Below are 14,845 nucleotides of genomic sequence, written 5' to 3'. Positions count from 1 at the left end.
CAGGCTTCCCTGATGGCTACCAAAAATTAGCCAAAACTGTGGAAGCTTCCTTCTCTCATCTCCCTGCACTCCACCATCACCTCTCCACCCTGCAGACAACCTGAAAAAGCGCATCAGCAACATCAACCGCTATCTGACATACAGCCTCTACACCAACGTCTGCCGCAGCCTCTTTGAAAAGCACAAGCTGATGTTCGCCTTCCTGTTGTGTGTCCGCATCATGATGAATGAGGGCAAGATCAACCAGGTGCAGGGGCAGGGAGCTGGCCAAGGGCTGCCTGAGCAGTTGCCCTGTTGTGGGCCAGGGAGAGAAGGGTGGATTAAGGGAAACCAGGCATGAGGGTACAGCAAGATGGAAGGGCAGAGGCTCAAAGAAGCACAATTCCTTGGTTAAATACAACAGGAAACCTGGGGTATGGCCCAACCAATGCTGTGAGCACAAGCCTTCTTAGAGCCTTGAAGGTGCTGTGCATAGCCACTGTCCTCAGGCACAGGCAGTCCAGAGCTAGAAGCCCCAGTGAGCACATATCTAAGAAAGAGCAAAGTAGAGACACTAAACCAGACCTATTTGAGCAATACCTCCAAGGGCAGCTCTGTTTCTCTGGGTGGGGTGCCTAGAGGTAAGGAGCTGGCAAGGTGGCTACAACATGCATGGTCCCCTTCCAGGGTGAGTGGCGCCACCTCCTGTCTGGGGGCTCCATCCAGACCATGACTGAGAACCCTGCACCAGGTTGGCTGTCAGAACGAGCCTGGCGAGATATCCTGGCACTGTCAAACTTGCCAACCTTTTCCGCTTTCCCCTCTGATTTTGTAAAACACCTGGAAAAATTCCAGGCCATCTTCGACAGCCTTGAGCCCCACCGGTAAGCAGGGTCCCAGGCTGTGGTAGGGTAGCACATCACGTAGCCAAGACCCCAGAAATAGATCTAAACAGGAGCCTTCTCACGGCTGAATTACCCTCAGCTGTGGCCCGATCTCTGATGTACCTCCAAACTCATACTCTCAGGAGGCCCACTCTCCCCTGCTATCCACATGTCAGAATCCTTGGGGCCAGTGGTTCCCCTCAGACTGGCTTTCAGGGCAACTTGTTTCAGGGAACCCTTGCCTGGCATCTGGGACCAGTACCTGGACCAGTTCCAGAAGCTGCTGGTCCTCCGCTGCCTACGTGGAGATAAGGTTACCAACGCCATGCAGGACTTTGTGGCCACTAACCTGGAACCACGCTTCATTGAGCCCCAGGCAAGTGCTGGGACCCTGCAAAGATGAAATTCTTTGCAGCATTGGCCAGGACAGGACTTGACTCGTACGCCGCCCCACAGATCTCTCTGGAAGCCCTAGGAGACCCCTCCCCTGCCTGGCCCATCTCACCACCAATCCCAGGTGGTCCCAGCATCTCTGTATTCTTACAGACAGCCAATCTCTCACTGGTGTTCAAAGACTCCAATTCCACCACGCCCCTCATCTTTGTGCTGTCGCCTGGCACAGACCCTGCTGCTGATCTCTATAAATTTGCTGAAGAGATGAAGTTCTCCAAGAAGCTCTCTGCCATCTCCCTGGGTCAGGGACAGGTAAGGGCTAGGCAGGGGGAGAGGGGGCTGGAAGGATATTCTCCCACTCCACTCTGTGTTCCTGCCTGCACAGGGCCCCCGGGCAGAAGCCATGATGCGCAACTCCATAGAGAGGGGCAAGTGGGTCTTCTTCCAGAACTGTCACCTAGCACCAAGCTGGATGCCAGCCCTGGAGCGCCTCATCGAGCACATCAACCCTGACAAGGTGTGCCACGCTGCCTGCCACAGACCCAGTTGGGCCTCCTGCTTCAAGGGAGTAGTAATCCAGCCATGAAAGATGGATGAGGCTTAAGTGAGATAATCCCACAGAGCACTCAGCCCAGCCCAGGGCAGGCAGCAAGTGTTCAGTAACTGACAAACATATTATGCATCAACAGTATTCATCTTCCCAGTGGGCTCAAGTTTCTGGGGGTCTGAAGCCTGATAACTTGCCCAGGGCCACTGACTGGTGACCCCAAGACTTGCCAAAGCCCGTGTTCTTGACCATTTGTCAATGCAGCCTTTCCCAGCCCACTCCAGGTAGAGTCAGGCAGAGGGCGAGCTCACGGTCCCTGGGCAGGAGGAAGCTCAATGCTGATTTGTGTCTTGATGCTCATGACGGGCTCTGGCCCCCAGGTGCACCGTGATTTCCGCCTGTGGCTCACCAGTCTGCCCAGTAACAAGTTTCCAGTGTCCATCTTGCAGAATGGCTCCAAGATGACCATTGAGCCACCCCGGGGTGTCAAGGCCAACCTGCTGAAGTCCTACAACAGCCTCAGTGATGACTTCCTCAACTCCTGTCGCAAGGTGAGGCATACTCGGTGCATGCCTGCCTTCCTGGCCCAATCTGCACCTCTCATTCTTGTCCCCAACTCCCGTAGGTGTTGGAGTTCAAGTCCCTGCTGCTCTCTCTGTGCCTGTTTCATGGGAATGCACTGGAGCGTCGTAAATTTGGGGCTCTGGGCTTCAACATCCCCTATGAGTTCACAGATGGAGACCTACGCATCTGCATCAGCCAGCTCAAGATATTTCTAGATGAATATGATGACATCCCTTACAAGGTGGGCCAAGAACAAACAGGATCAAGAGCCTGTGCAAGTTACAGGGGCCCTAACCCATCCATCCCATAGGTCCTCAAGTACACAGCAGGAGAAATCAACTATGGAGGCCGTGTCACTGATGACTGGGACCGCCGCTGTGTTATGAACATCCTGGAAGACTTCTACAGGCCTGCTGTGCTCTCCCCTGATCACAGCTACAGTGACTCAGGGATCTACCACCAGATCCAGCCCACCTATGACCTCAATGTGAGACTACCCCCAAGGACTGAGCAGGAGGGGACTTACCAGGCTGGGGCTCCAGGGTGCCACTAACACTTTGGTACTTGGTGATGAGGCGATAACCTCTGCCCTCAGGGGCTCCTTTTCACTGATTAATCCATTTCCCAGGTACAAAGGTAGGTAGTCCCTACCTGCTGGAGAGCAGGCTCTGCAGAGGTGAACCCCGCCTCCATGTCTAATTATTCTGTGTAGGTTAGGATAGCTCCTCCAAGATGGTATTGGACCCAGGCTCTGCAGTCAGAGGAGTCTGAAGACAAATTCCTACTGAACTATGGAGGGAGAAGAGCCAAGGCAGGGTTGAGTGGGCAGCATGAAGAAGGCCTACGATGGAATGTTTGAACAGCTGCTTGGAGGAGCAGGGAGCTGGACAGAAATGTGAGGGGGTGGGAGGGAAGTGCGGACACCACAGTACTGCGAGGCCATGCAGGCCCATTACTGCCAGGGCCAGCAAATAGGGGACATAAAGTGAGATGTTGCTCAAAGATAGGGTGACTCTGAAAGTTGGCCTGGAACATGGCAGAGCCTTCAATTGCAGGCTTCCTACCTCCCAGGGCTACATCTCCTACATCAAAAGTCTCCCACTAAACGATATGCCTGAGATCTTCGGTCTGCATGACAATGCCAACATCACCTTTGCCCAGAATGAGACTTTTGCCCTGCTTGGTGCCATCATCCAGCTGCAGCCCAAATCATCCTCTGTAGGCAGCCAAGGCCGGGAGGAGGTGAGTGGCAGCAGAGGGAAGGGCCAAGGGTTGGGCAAGGCCGGACTCCACCATCTTGTCTGCTCCTCTGGGAAAGCCTTTGCCTGTGGAATCCTTCAGGGCTTGAAAGGCCAGCCTTACTCCCTCATGTCTTTTCACTGCTGCAGATAGTGGAGGAGGTAGCCCGCAACATTCTGCTCCAGGTGCCTGAGCCCATCAACTTGCAAATGGTGATGGCCAAGTACCCTGTGTTGTATGAGGAGTCGATGAACACTGTACTGGCACAAGAGGTCATTAGGTAATTCCTCTTGTCACCCCACCTGGGTCAGCAGCCAGAGTGTTGTATAGTAATGACAATATGAGTGCCATACCAAGTGCTATATATTCCCATTTTATGGATGAGTAAACAAGAAAGGTTAACTGACTTCCTAGGTCACATATTTGCGAAGAGCCAGAGCTGGGATTTGCACCCAGGCTGCATGACAAAGCTCTATACTCTTCATGTGTATGTTCTGAGCCCTACCTAGGGGGGACACTGCCCCACAACCCCAGCTCACTGTCTGCTTGCTTGCCCTGACCTCACAGGTACAACCGGCTGCTGCAAGTGATCACACAGACACTGCGAGACTTGCTCAAGGCACTCAAGGGGCTGGTGGTGATGTCCTCGCAGCTGGAGCTGATGGCCGCCAGCCTGTACAACAACACTGTGCCTGAGCTCTGGAATGCCAAAGCATACCCATCACTCAAGCCACTGGCCTCATGGGTCATGGACCTGCTCCAGCGCCTGAACTTCCTGCACACCTGGATCCAAGGTGGCATCCCAGCTGTGTTCTGGATCAGCGGCTTCTTCTTCCCACAGGCTTTCCTGACAGGCACTCTACAGAACTTTGCCCGCAAGTTCGTCATCTCCATCGACATCATCTCCTTTGATTTCAAGGTGTGGACACAGCCAGGGCCAGGTCAGGTGACAAGGTGGGGCACAGCTTAGGCAGAAGGGGCACTGAGGCAATAGCTGCCTGGTATTTGGGGTAGCCCTGAACAGGAAGTGGGGAGAAGACCCAGCCAGGAGAGACCCGAAGAGTCAGAATTCACAGGCTAAAATGGCAGGTAAGTAATGGGCATGCGGGCAGGCAGACAGGAACGCTCAGGAGGCAGTGTGCACCTTCTGACTAAAACCCTGGCCTAGATTGCGGGTGTAGGTATGGGTATATGTGTGTGTGTCTGCCACAGGTGATGGACCAGTCACCCTCAGAACTCAAGGAAAGGCCCAAAGTGGGGTGCTACATCCATGGACTGTTCCTGGAAGGTGCCCGCTGGGACCCAGACGCCTTCCAGCTGGCCGAGTCTCGGCCCAAGGAGCTATACACAGACATGGCTGTTATCTGGCTCTTGCCAGTACATCACCGCAAGGCTCAGAACCAGGACATCTACCTGTGTCCCATCTACAAGACACTGACCCGTGCCGGTACAGGGCCAAAGCAGGGAGCCTACACTATGGGTGGGGGCCAAGGACTGACCCAGCTCAACCCAAGCCAGTTAGCCAGTTTAGCTGAGCGGAGAAGCTGACAGATTTGGGACAACACAAAGCCAGGCCACCACCTGGCAAGTTAATGTCCTCCATCAATGTGTGAGCACCAGCTTGCCATGGGGTAGGGGTGCGAGTGTTCACAGCAGTGGGGCACAAGCAGGGATGAGCCCCGCTCGGGTCCATCAGCACTGATCACTAGCATCATTTCTCTCTCTCTTTGATCTTCAGTGTAGTGAAGTAGGCAGTCCTAAGTTTTGGCCAGACACATTCATAGATAGGATTCCCCGTAGGCCAGGGCCCTAATGCTGTCCCTGACTGTCTGCCTGTCCCTTGCCCCGTCCCTGCTCTCACAGGACAGAGCACAATTTAACACTCTACTTCTTGCCTGCCAGGAACACTGTCAACCACAGGCCACTCTACCAACTATGTCATTGCTGTGGAGATCCCCACTGACCAGCCTCAGCAACACTGGATAAAGCGTGGTGTGGCCCTCATCTGTGCCCTGGACTACTAGACTCAGACAGAAGGGCCAGAGCCATTAAAGTTGAATTTTCCAGTCAGTCTAGCTGTGCCAATTGCTTGTATGAGGCACTCTTGGTAGAAGCCATTGCTACTGGGGGTGGGGGTGGGGGTGGGGTGAAGACTGCAGTAGCCTCAGCAAAGAATGGGATCAGGGGGCGGGAGAGAGCAGAGCGAGGTGTGGCCTGCAGTCCCTGTCCAACTGCAATGAAAAGGACACATGCGCCCTTCCAGGTCCCAGGGAGAGCACAGCAGGCACAACCAGAGGTGGCACTACCTCCCTGACAGAGCCCAGCACCACTCTGGGTGGTAAGGCCGACAGATCTGTCTGTAAAAAAGCCAAGCCTACTTTCCTTAGTGTAACTTGTCCACAGGTGATCCTCGACTCAGGTCCTAAATCCCAAGCCTAGTGTCCTAGAAGACCAGACACCCCAGGAATACCTGCTTCTCACCTCTCTGATCACAAAGCCTTAGCTCAGCCTGACCTCAGGCTAGCAACCACAGGAAGGGTCATTTCTTAGCAACTTTATTCATTTAGTGATCCAGTATTTATAGGAGCCAGAGGAGTCAAGTGGTACTCAAGCCCCTGCAGTCATTATGTACACAGAGAAGGGGCCTGCTTGCCTGCTGTGTGTGGGGCCTGAGCTTCAGAAATAATGCTGGCCCCATTACCCCTTGGCATCAACCCTCTGGGCACACAGGCTCCAACTGGTTATCTTGATCCTGCTGTCTCCCACCCTGAGTGCTCTGCAGAGGCCAAGGAAGCTGGCACAGCAGAGAGAACTGAGTGGTGCCAGCTTCCTGCAAGCAGCCCCGTTTCTGCTACTCCCAAGAGGAAGACATGGTAATACTGAGGGGATGGGCAGGGGCTCCTCTGAGGCCCAGCTCTAGGGACAGAAACTGGGAGCATAAGGAAGGCCCATAGCCAGGGCCACAACACTGAAGGCAAAGAGGCCCAAAGCCTTGCTATGGACAGCAGTCTCAACATGTCCAGGTAGAACTGGGACAGTTTTACAGGCTATCAAGCAGCTCAAACACTCCTGTCCACTCAGGTCATGGGACCCCGGCAGGCTATCCATCCTGCCCTCAATGGAATATCCATACCCGGTCTTGTGCAGCAGCCAGGTCCCTGAGTTTGGCACTCTCTCAAGAGGAATGGAGTGGCTTCCTCATGACAGGGACAGGTTAGTGGCTGGACCTAGGGCAGCAGGGCCCAATGTTTACCAAGGCCCCCAGTTGGGATGCTACCATTGTAACCCTGGCATGACACAGGGACCTGGAGCCACCAGGATGACAGCTACCAAGCAAAAAAGCAGAGTCAGGAAGCCAGCTATGTTAACATGATGGCAAGATGGGTTGGAGGCCAGAAAAATAGACATCTCTGATAGGTAAAATATATATTCTGCTGCCTGGGCAGAAGGGCCATTTCCTGCTGCTCCACAGCCAGCTGTGGCCCAACTCCAGCTGCTGCTTCCTGAGCATGATGGGGTTGGCCTGCCCTCTCACCCCCGGCCAGACCCCAGGGTTTGACACAGGGAGCGTGGACTGGATCCCACTCCCAAGACCTTAGCTCTCTGGTTAGAACTATTCGGTAATACTGGAAAAAGAAAGTGGGGCAAGGAAAGCCCCTGCTGAGGGCATCACGGCAAGAGCAGGCTGTAGTCAGGGCCAGAAGTCCTTACTGGTGCTTGGCCTTGTAGGGGCGAGAGCGTTTCCGCCGGTCAGGCTTCCTCTGCTTGTGAAGCCGGCCAATGCTGACCCCTTGGCGCCGCCGCACTGAGATGTTCTGCTCCACCAGGTTGGCCAGCATGCCTGCAGAAGGCAGAGACCCTGGAGCAGGTGGCTGCTTGCCCAGCGGCCACCCTCTCAATCGCAACAGTCTCTGGCCAGAAGCCAAGGCCTTCACAGCCATCCCCGCAGCCTAGTATACTCGAGCCTCAGATAAGTTGTAAGAAACAGGAGTCCTGATGGACATGAACCTCCAATTAAGACACCCCTAAGCCCCTCACCTTCTTGAGCCAACATGGAGATGAAGGTACAGATGAACTCATCATAGTTGTGGGTCCTTCTCTGGTCATCAATCTGGGAAAAAAGAAAAAAAAAAAGAAGTATGAGGGTGGCACAGCCCATCTCCCCAAGCAGCTGACCTCAAGAGGGGGCAGAAGACCACATACTTTGGAGTGGAGAGATCACCCACCTTAAACTTTTTCCTCTTCTCCACCTCCTCCTTGAGGCAAGCCTCATAGTTTGCAATCTCAGCCTCCACACACTTTAACAGTGCTAGCAGCTCCTGTCAAAATCCAGTATAGTACCTGAGGAGGTTGGCCAACACCAAGCTCTCCTATCAAGAGGCAGCCAGAGGCAAGGGTGAGCAGCCACGACCCATGGGGCCTATTATGGCCTCTGCCATGACCCAACTCAGAAAGGTTTTCTGGCATCTGAATGCAACCACCAGCCTTCACACCAAAATTCTAGTCAAGAAGCCAGGAGCCGGGGAGATAGCTCAGTAGATTAAGTGTTTGCCTGGCAAGTGCAAGGGACTGAGTTCAATCCCCGGTTCCGCAAAAACCAGCACAGGCACAGTAGCAGCCTAGGACCTTTTCTCTGCCAAGATAAAGCCACTAAGGAGGTTTACCTTGGGCGAGTACTTCTCCCCACTCAAGGGCTCACCAGGCCTGACCAGCCCAGTCTTCTCTCTGTAGTCTGTGGCTTCTACCACCTCCTTCTCTGGGCTGTTGGACCCCTGGTTGCCTTGGCTTGGTCTGATGGAAGGTGAGGACCCCTTTCCACCCTCTGAGAAGAGGACATGAAAAGGTATGTCAGAATACAGTACACTCTGAGGTCACCTGGCCACCTCCTTCCTCCCTGCCAGAGACACCAAGTAGCCAATGAGCCAGCCCAAGACACACCTGTCAGTGCCAGAGGACTCAACACACCATCCTCAGCAAGGTGTAGTAGACCTGTGCTGATGATAGGACCCAGGTCACGGACAGCACGGTTGTAGCGTATACAATCAACACGTAGAAGGCTGTCATCCTCTCCGAAAAGCACCTTAGAGATGTGGGAGGTGACAGGGCTGGAGGGTCGCGTCGGATTGGCGGAGCGGATAGGTGAGCGCAGAGGTGAGTTGAAAGCACTGCCGATTTCAGAAGCTGTGTCCGTGCTCTCATTGCTGGGAGTAGGGGAGGGCTGCGAATGCGTGGGCACTGCCACAGCTGGACTTCCAGCCCCGCTGCTGGTCTTGATGGACAGAGGAATTGAGAGGTCTTTTTGGGACTCTTTGAGCTTCTCAGCCAAGACATTGATGGTGTTGGGCTGCAGCACTGATAGCTGCCCATCTGCAGAACTGCTTAAGGACCCTGCCTTCCCTGTTCCTTTCCGCTTGTATCTGTGGGGCCCAAGAAAAGGTGAGGTGAGGGAACAGGCCAGGTCACATAACCAGCAGTATCCAGAATGGCCCAGCCTCCACAGGCTGACCCCAAAGCACCTCACACTTGGTCCAAGCAGCTTCACCCAGTCACGCCAATTGTGGTACCCTAAGCTCCACGTACTGAAGCCTGGTATTCTTCTTCAGTATTATTTTTTTAATGTATTTGGTACAGGGTCTCACTATGCAGCTTGGACTCACAGTGATCTTCCTGTTTTCAGCCTCCCCAGGGCTGGGATTACAGGTGTGCACCACCATATCTGGTCTCAGCTGCCGGCTCAGCATGCCCAAGGGTGGGGCCGGCGCGGCATGCAGTGCTGGGGATTGAATCCCAGTCCCTGTGCTTGCCTAAGCAGGTGCTTAGTCCACTGAGCTATCTTATGGGCCCCAAGCCTGGTATTTTTTTTTTTTAATTTCTATTTATTTATGTGTGTGTGTGTGTGTGGCCAGCTCAGCCCACCAGGGGGCAGGGCTGGCTGGCATGTGGTGCTGGGGGATTGAACCGCGGTCCCTGTGCTTTGCTGAGCTTGTTCTATGTAGGTGCTTTAGACCACTGAGCCATCTCACCAGCCCCAAGCCTGGTATTTTTAAGGAACACCTCAATTCTAGTGACCTCACTCCAGCCTTGTGCTAAGGCCATATCTTCCAACAGTATTGCCTCCCCTATTCCCATCAACTCCATCCCCCTCACCTTTTTCCTCAACCAATCCTTCACGGTCCAGTTGAAAATCTACATTCAACAACATGCCTTGATACATGCCTATGTGCTCAGTCCTCCCTCAAGCTCCTAAACTTGAGCTCCCAGTGATCATCCTGTATTCAGCCTCCCCAGGGCTGGGATTACAGGTGTGCGCCACCATGCCTGTAATCCCAGGTCAGCCCTCAGGCTGGCCTCCCCCAGGGCCTGCATGCTGTAGGTATACAATGTCATCCACTCATAGCACTCTCAGACATTGGGCTGCGATATGCAGAACAGTCTGCTGGCCTCCGAGAGCCGGGGCTGACCTGATGGCAGAGTTGGTGTTCTGTACATCCTCCTCTTCCTCATCCTCATAGTCATCCTCATCATCCGAGTACTGCTGGGGTGGACGGACGGGAACACGGTTGCGGCCCACACCCGCTGCCAGGTCTTCCTCCTCCTGGGCCAGAGACCAGGGCAGTCAGGAACAGGGGCTGCCCAACCAGCTGGGCACAGCACTCACAGTCAGGAAGAAAGTTAACACCCTCTCCAGGCACCCACTGAGTCCTCCCAGGTGCTCCACTTGGCTCTGGAGAGGCTGCCACCCAGTGACACTACACAAAAGCCTACAGAAGACTCCTTTAAGAACATACCCCACACCCAGGGGACTAGATTTCAAATCAGACAAGCTCTCCTTGCCTCTCTATGCCCCTTAGAGAGGGGGCCTCTGAGTATCAGAGGAACCTGGAAATCCAGGCCCCAGCAGAAAGTGAACACCAAGGGATTACATGGGAAAACTGCCACTGTGGCCTCTGAAAAGCTCAGAGGAAATCTTGCAAGGGTGCTTCCCACTTACCTGCATGGGGGACTTGGCATAATTGTGATTGTCTAGAAAGGCTGGCAGCCGCTGGACAATGGGGGTCGGGTTGGGGGGAACACCATTGAGGCTGCTCCCCGGGGGCTTTACCACCAGCTTAGGTTTGCTGGGAGGACTATGAGTTGGAGCCTGTGGGCATGAACCTGCCACCTCCTCTGCACCATCTGAGATAGAGACAAAGAACACAGGGAGAGGACCTTCAGTTGGATCCTCAAGTAAAGACCAGTCTTCCCAATCCTGTTACACAGCACTGTTTTCCCTCCCTCCTGGAGAACAGCTGAGCCAGTTGGGAGAAAGAGAGGAAGAAGCCCTAAGTCATGCTCACCAGCAGAATGAGATGGGGACAAAAAAAGGCAGGGGAGGCAGAAAAATACACCTCCACAGAAAACAAGGGGAGGGAGGGCTCAGGGCTGGGGTAATAGCAACCCTATACAGGTGCCTTTTAGGGAAGGATGACTCTCTTATGTTCCTAGGGGAGGCAGCCATGGGCACTGGCCTGCAGACCTCCCACAGGAGCCTCTGCACCACTTCCCAAGTACACACATACAAACACTAGTTCTTGCTTGGCCCTCCCAAGACAAGCTATGAGGGATGGTCCTGAAGCTGAGGAGAGGCCCCCACTGCTCCCCAGCCAAGTACCTGTGTGCGTGCCCTCAGAGGCCGATGGGGCCCTGCCTGCCTCCAGCACAAGGGCGGACTTGATGCTGGCTGGCTTCAACTCCTCAGACAGCTGTGATTCTTGAGACTTGTGGGTCTGAATCAGCTCCGGCTGTGTTACTCTAATCAGCTGAAAACAGAATCTGAGGTTCAGATGAAGGGAGAATAGAGGTAGGCCTCCACCTCAGACAGCTAAGATACAGCACAATGGTCACGACTCTAGCCATTCACCATTCACAGAGAAGCAAACAGCCAAACAACAACCACCTTCTTTTAGAAGCTATTCTCCCTCTGTGCTCCAAGTTCTACCTTTCAAACAAGAGAAGTATTGTAAAGAAAAAGCTTGGATCCATAAAACAGTGTGATTTGAAAAAGATGCTGCCTTGGAGGAAAGGCTGGCCCAGGGCCAGGCAAGAGGAAAACCTACCTGCTGCAGGGCCTCCAGTACTGTCTGGCGGTTCACCTTCAGCACATGCAGCCTGGCCTCATACTTGATCCTGCGGTCGGGCACCACTGCCATCAGGTTGAAGCGGATGTCGTGGTAGGGCTCCCTGCAGTCACAGCCGCAGCCGTGAGAGTAGCTCCCACCCCAGACCCACCATCAGATTGAGGCAGATATCCTGGCAGGGCTCCATGTAGTTATAGCTGCTGCCGTAGGGACAGGCCCCACCCCAGAAGGTGGGCAGCAGCTGGCACACCAGGTACACCAGGCACCTGAGCTAATACATTCCAATGGGTTGTGTGAGGAGCCTGCAGGAAGCGAGCCAGCACACATGGGCCACCTAGCGTCCCAGCACGGCCTGCCTCTCTCCTTCGGCTCATCCCAAGTTGGCCACAGGCAGTCCAGTCAGGAAATAAGGCAAGGAGTAGAAGCCTCATCTTGCCAGATTAATCTTATGGCCTTGCAATTTACAAATCACTGAGCTTTCCTATATCCCCCTCTAAGGGAGCATAGCTCTACAAGGATAGAGTAGGATGAGCGCAGGCCCTTACCCTGCAGTAGCCAGGCCAATTCGTTCCATGATGACCCGTCGAGCTTTATCTGTCCATTCCTCATCCTCCCCCCAAGGCCCTAGGAAAGATGGAGATGAGTGATCAGCAGGAGGGAAACTGGGAGTCTGACCAATTCAAGGATAAAATGTAAAGACGGGCTGGGAAGACGGCAGTGGAAAAAGCACTTCCCTGGCCAGCGCGAGGGCCTGAGCTTACTCCTTGGTTCTGCCAAAAAAAAAAAAGTTAAGACAAGTATGGCTGAGCCAGTCATAAACTAGTCAGGCAATGTAGTAAATTTCGAGCCAGAGTTAGATGCTCTCAGACCCCACCCTCTGCCACTGGGTCCCACCACCTGAGGGCCTTAAGCTCGACACCCAAAAAGTAAGCAAGAAACCCAACAGGCCCCTAGCTCAGGTGCCTACCATGGTCAATAGGGTAGACCTTCAGCCCATCCAGCTCAAAGAGCCGGCCTGTAATAGGCACATAGCTGACAAAGTGGAATGCCTCCATGGTCCGCACTGCACTAAGGCCATTCTGCTTCTCAGGGAGGTGACGTGGCTCAGGCCTGGGGAAATACAAAGTCAGGCCCACAGACATGACATCTTCCCCTACCACACTCCATACGGGCCGCCACGCTTCTACATACCTGGCATGGCTATTGTGTGCCTTGGCCAACTCTGGGGCATTGCCAATTGCATATCCTTTGCTCTAGGGGGAAGAATAAGACCACATCAGAAGACCTTCTCAAGTGGGTCTGGGGCAAAACCCTAGCAAACCTGAAGGCATTTTAGGAATTTGAAGCAACACAAACCTTCCTAAGGGGCTTCAAGGGGAGAGAAAAGAGTACTGGTACCCCTTAGAAACGGTCTGTTCTGGCTTTATAGTTACCAGTGGAAAATAGGGAGCAGTGAGGCCTAACAGGAAAAGCCCTAACTGGGAAGATTCTGACACTGTAATGTAAGGCTATTTCTTCCCTACATCTATCTCCTCCCCTTGACAATTGAGCCTAAAACCAACTGCCTTTCACAATTAAATGTAGGTCAAATGTAATGTTAATGGTCATCTGAAAAAGAAACAGCCAAATAGTGGCAACATTACGAACTCCCTTTGGGATCAGATCTGCCCAGCCAGCTGTGAGTCAGGATTAAGGCACTGTAGCCTACCTCAGGGCTGAAGCCTTTGGTGAAATCCTTCATGCGACTCAGGGTAGGTCCTAGGTCCACACTGCTGCAGTTCAGGAGCACGCTCAGCAAGGCATGAGTGGCACAGGAGTTGGGGATCAGCTGTGAAATCAAGACCAGTCACACAGAATTCTTCACCCCAAACTCCCCTCAGCCTGTATTCATTAGGAATGGGTTCTGAGACAGGAACCCTCCCGGCTTTCATCACCCTCACCCAATACTTGTTCTTATAACATGTACAAGTGTCTGGGGACATGGAGAGTGAACTGAGATGCTACCTTACTCTAAAACTATTTCTTCTACTGAGTAAGAGCTGGTTTTCTTCCACCAAGAAGTTTCCTAAATAAATAAATTTTTTTTAAAAAAAGGAGTTACCAAAACTATCACCTTTGGTATATACCTATCTCCTGCTCCTGTTCCTTACTTCCACTTCCAACACTAAAACCAAACAACAAAAAGCAGCATTGTACCCTCAAACAAGCACAGAGCCCAACATACCTGGTGGGCAAAGAACATATTATTCACAATATCGTCGTCAATCACAGATGTATCATCCACCAAGGTAGAGACCTTGCGACGGGACCTGCGTTCTTCTATCCATTTGAACAGGAAGATGAATCCATATACAGGGCTGGCAAAGTAAGAAAAGGACTTGAGCATCCTCTTCTTCCTTCCCCTATTACTTTGTACCATGTCGGGAGCTCCTGCCATGACCCTACCTGTCCCTGGCAATACTATATCCACTGTGGCCCTTGGCCCTTGTGCCCCACAGGGCTGCCACAGAGTCAAGCATCAGGTGTAGCCAGCCATGGTGCTCTGGGAATCAACTCACTGACTCTCCCTATGAAGTCTATGGTTTTGAATTAGATTTTTAAAAAATCTTGAGGGCCAGATAATTCAGCAGGCTAAAGCGCCTACTTAGGCAGAGCACAACAGCCAGGGTTTGATTCCTGGCCTGCCATGCCGGCCTCGCCCCCGGGGCATGCTGACACTGCAACTGAGACTGGGTGTGGTGGCGCACCTCTTGGAAGGCTGAACACAAGCAGATCACTGAGTCGATCTAGGTAGTGAGCCCTGTACTAAATACAAAATAAAAACCTGGCAGGAGAGATCACTCAGTGGCATAAGCACCTGAGTGGCAAGCTTAAGGTCCTGAGTTTGATCCCCAGTACAAAAAGAAAAAAAAGAGCTGGAGCACTCACTGTGGACCCCAAGGCCTGAGGCCCAATAAAGCCACAGAAACAAATGAACATTCACATCCACCTTTTCCAAAGGAAAAAAGAGAGAAAGAGAAAGAGGGAGAAAGAGAGACAAGAGACAAGAGACAAGAGACAGAGGCAGGCAGAGAGAGAGAGAGAGAGAGAGAGAGAGAGAGAGAGAGAGAGAGAGAGAGATC

At 53.1% G+C, this 14,845-nt stretch overlaps 2 protein-coding genes across 4 annotated transcripts in view; one reads left to right on the top strand and one right to left on the bottom strand.

The window, feature by feature from the left end:
* The window catches only part of Dnah1 (dynein axonemal heavy chain 1), a 73,232-nt gene extending 67,177 nt beyond the window's left edge, over positions 1 to 6,055 (top strand). Inside the window, exons 66-78 of the mRNA XM_004631693.3 lie at positions 96 to 247; positions 667 to 863; positions 1,095 to 1,239; positions 1,410 to 1,568; positions 1,642 to 1,773; positions 2,184 to 2,354; positions 2,429 to 2,608; positions 2,678 to 2,854; positions 3,439 to 3,609; positions 3,756 to 3,886; positions 4,174 to 4,525; positions 4,819 to 5,053; positions 5,509 to 6,055. Coding sequence (XP_004631750.1) covers positions 96 to 247; positions 667 to 863; positions 1,095 to 1,239; positions 1,410 to 1,568; positions 1,642 to 1,773; positions 2,184 to 2,354; positions 2,429 to 2,608; positions 2,678 to 2,854; positions 3,439 to 3,609; positions 3,756 to 3,886; positions 4,174 to 4,525; positions 4,819 to 5,053; positions 5,509 to 5,630 — 2,324 coding nt within the window. The 3' untranslated portion in view covers positions 5,631 to 6,055. The remainder of the gene's footprint in view (positions 1 to 95; positions 248 to 666; positions 864 to 1,094; positions 1,240 to 1,409; positions 1,569 to 1,641; positions 1,774 to 2,183; positions 2,355 to 2,428; positions 2,609 to 2,677; positions 2,855 to 3,438; positions 3,610 to 3,755; positions 3,887 to 4,173; positions 4,526 to 4,818; positions 5,054 to 5,508) is intronic.
* The window catches only part of Bap1 (BRCA1 associated protein 1), a 38,936-nt gene that overhangs the window by 23,234 nt on the left and 857 nt on the right, over positions 1 to 14,845 (bottom strand). For 2 of the 3 annotated variants that reach the window (XR_002821197.1, XR_002821198.1), the window contains exons 4-16: positions 13,948 to 14,080; positions 13,432 to 13,551; positions 12,915 to 12,976; positions 12,691 to 12,833; positions 12,269 to 12,347; positions 11,703 to 11,826; positions 11,258 to 11,405; positions 10,598 to 10,782; positions 10,068 to 10,201; positions 8,545 to 9,023; positions 8,271 to 8,428; positions 7,833 to 7,925; positions 7,645 to 7,717 (exon numbers count right to left, since the gene is read on the bottom strand). Coding sequence is in view for 1 of the 3 variants with exons in the window: in XM_004631662.2 (XP_004631719.1) it covers positions 7,314 to 7,447; positions 7,645 to 7,717; positions 7,833 to 7,925; positions 8,271 to 8,428; positions 8,545 to 9,023; positions 10,068 to 10,201; positions 10,598 to 10,782; positions 11,258 to 11,405; positions 11,703 to 11,826; positions 12,269 to 12,347; positions 12,691 to 12,833; positions 12,915 to 12,976; positions 13,432 to 13,551; positions 13,948 to 14,080 (2,065 nt within the window). In the remaining 2 variants the exon portion in view is untranslated. Of the gene's footprint in view, positions 1 to 6,145; positions 7,448 to 7,644; positions 7,718 to 7,832; positions 7,926 to 8,270; positions 8,429 to 8,544; positions 9,024 to 10,067; positions 10,202 to 10,597; positions 10,783 to 11,257; positions 11,406 to 11,702; positions 11,827 to 12,268; positions 12,348 to 12,690; positions 12,834 to 12,914; positions 12,977 to 13,431; positions 13,552 to 13,947; positions 14,081 to 14,845 lie in introns of those variants that run through there. The other variant, XM_004631662.2, reaches the window with a different exon arrangement.

Source organism: Octodon degus, unplaced genomic scaffold (genome assembly GCF_000260255.1).
Source record: "Octodon degus isolate 3935 unplaced genomic scaffold, OctDeg1.0 scaffold00043, whole genome shotgun sequence".
Classification (NCBI taxonomy): domain Eukaryota; kingdom Metazoa; phylum Chordata; class Mammalia; order Rodentia; family Octodontidae; genus Octodon; species Octodon degus.
Note: the sequence above shows the minus strand (reverse complement) of the source record. Positions and strands in the feature narration are given on the sequence as shown.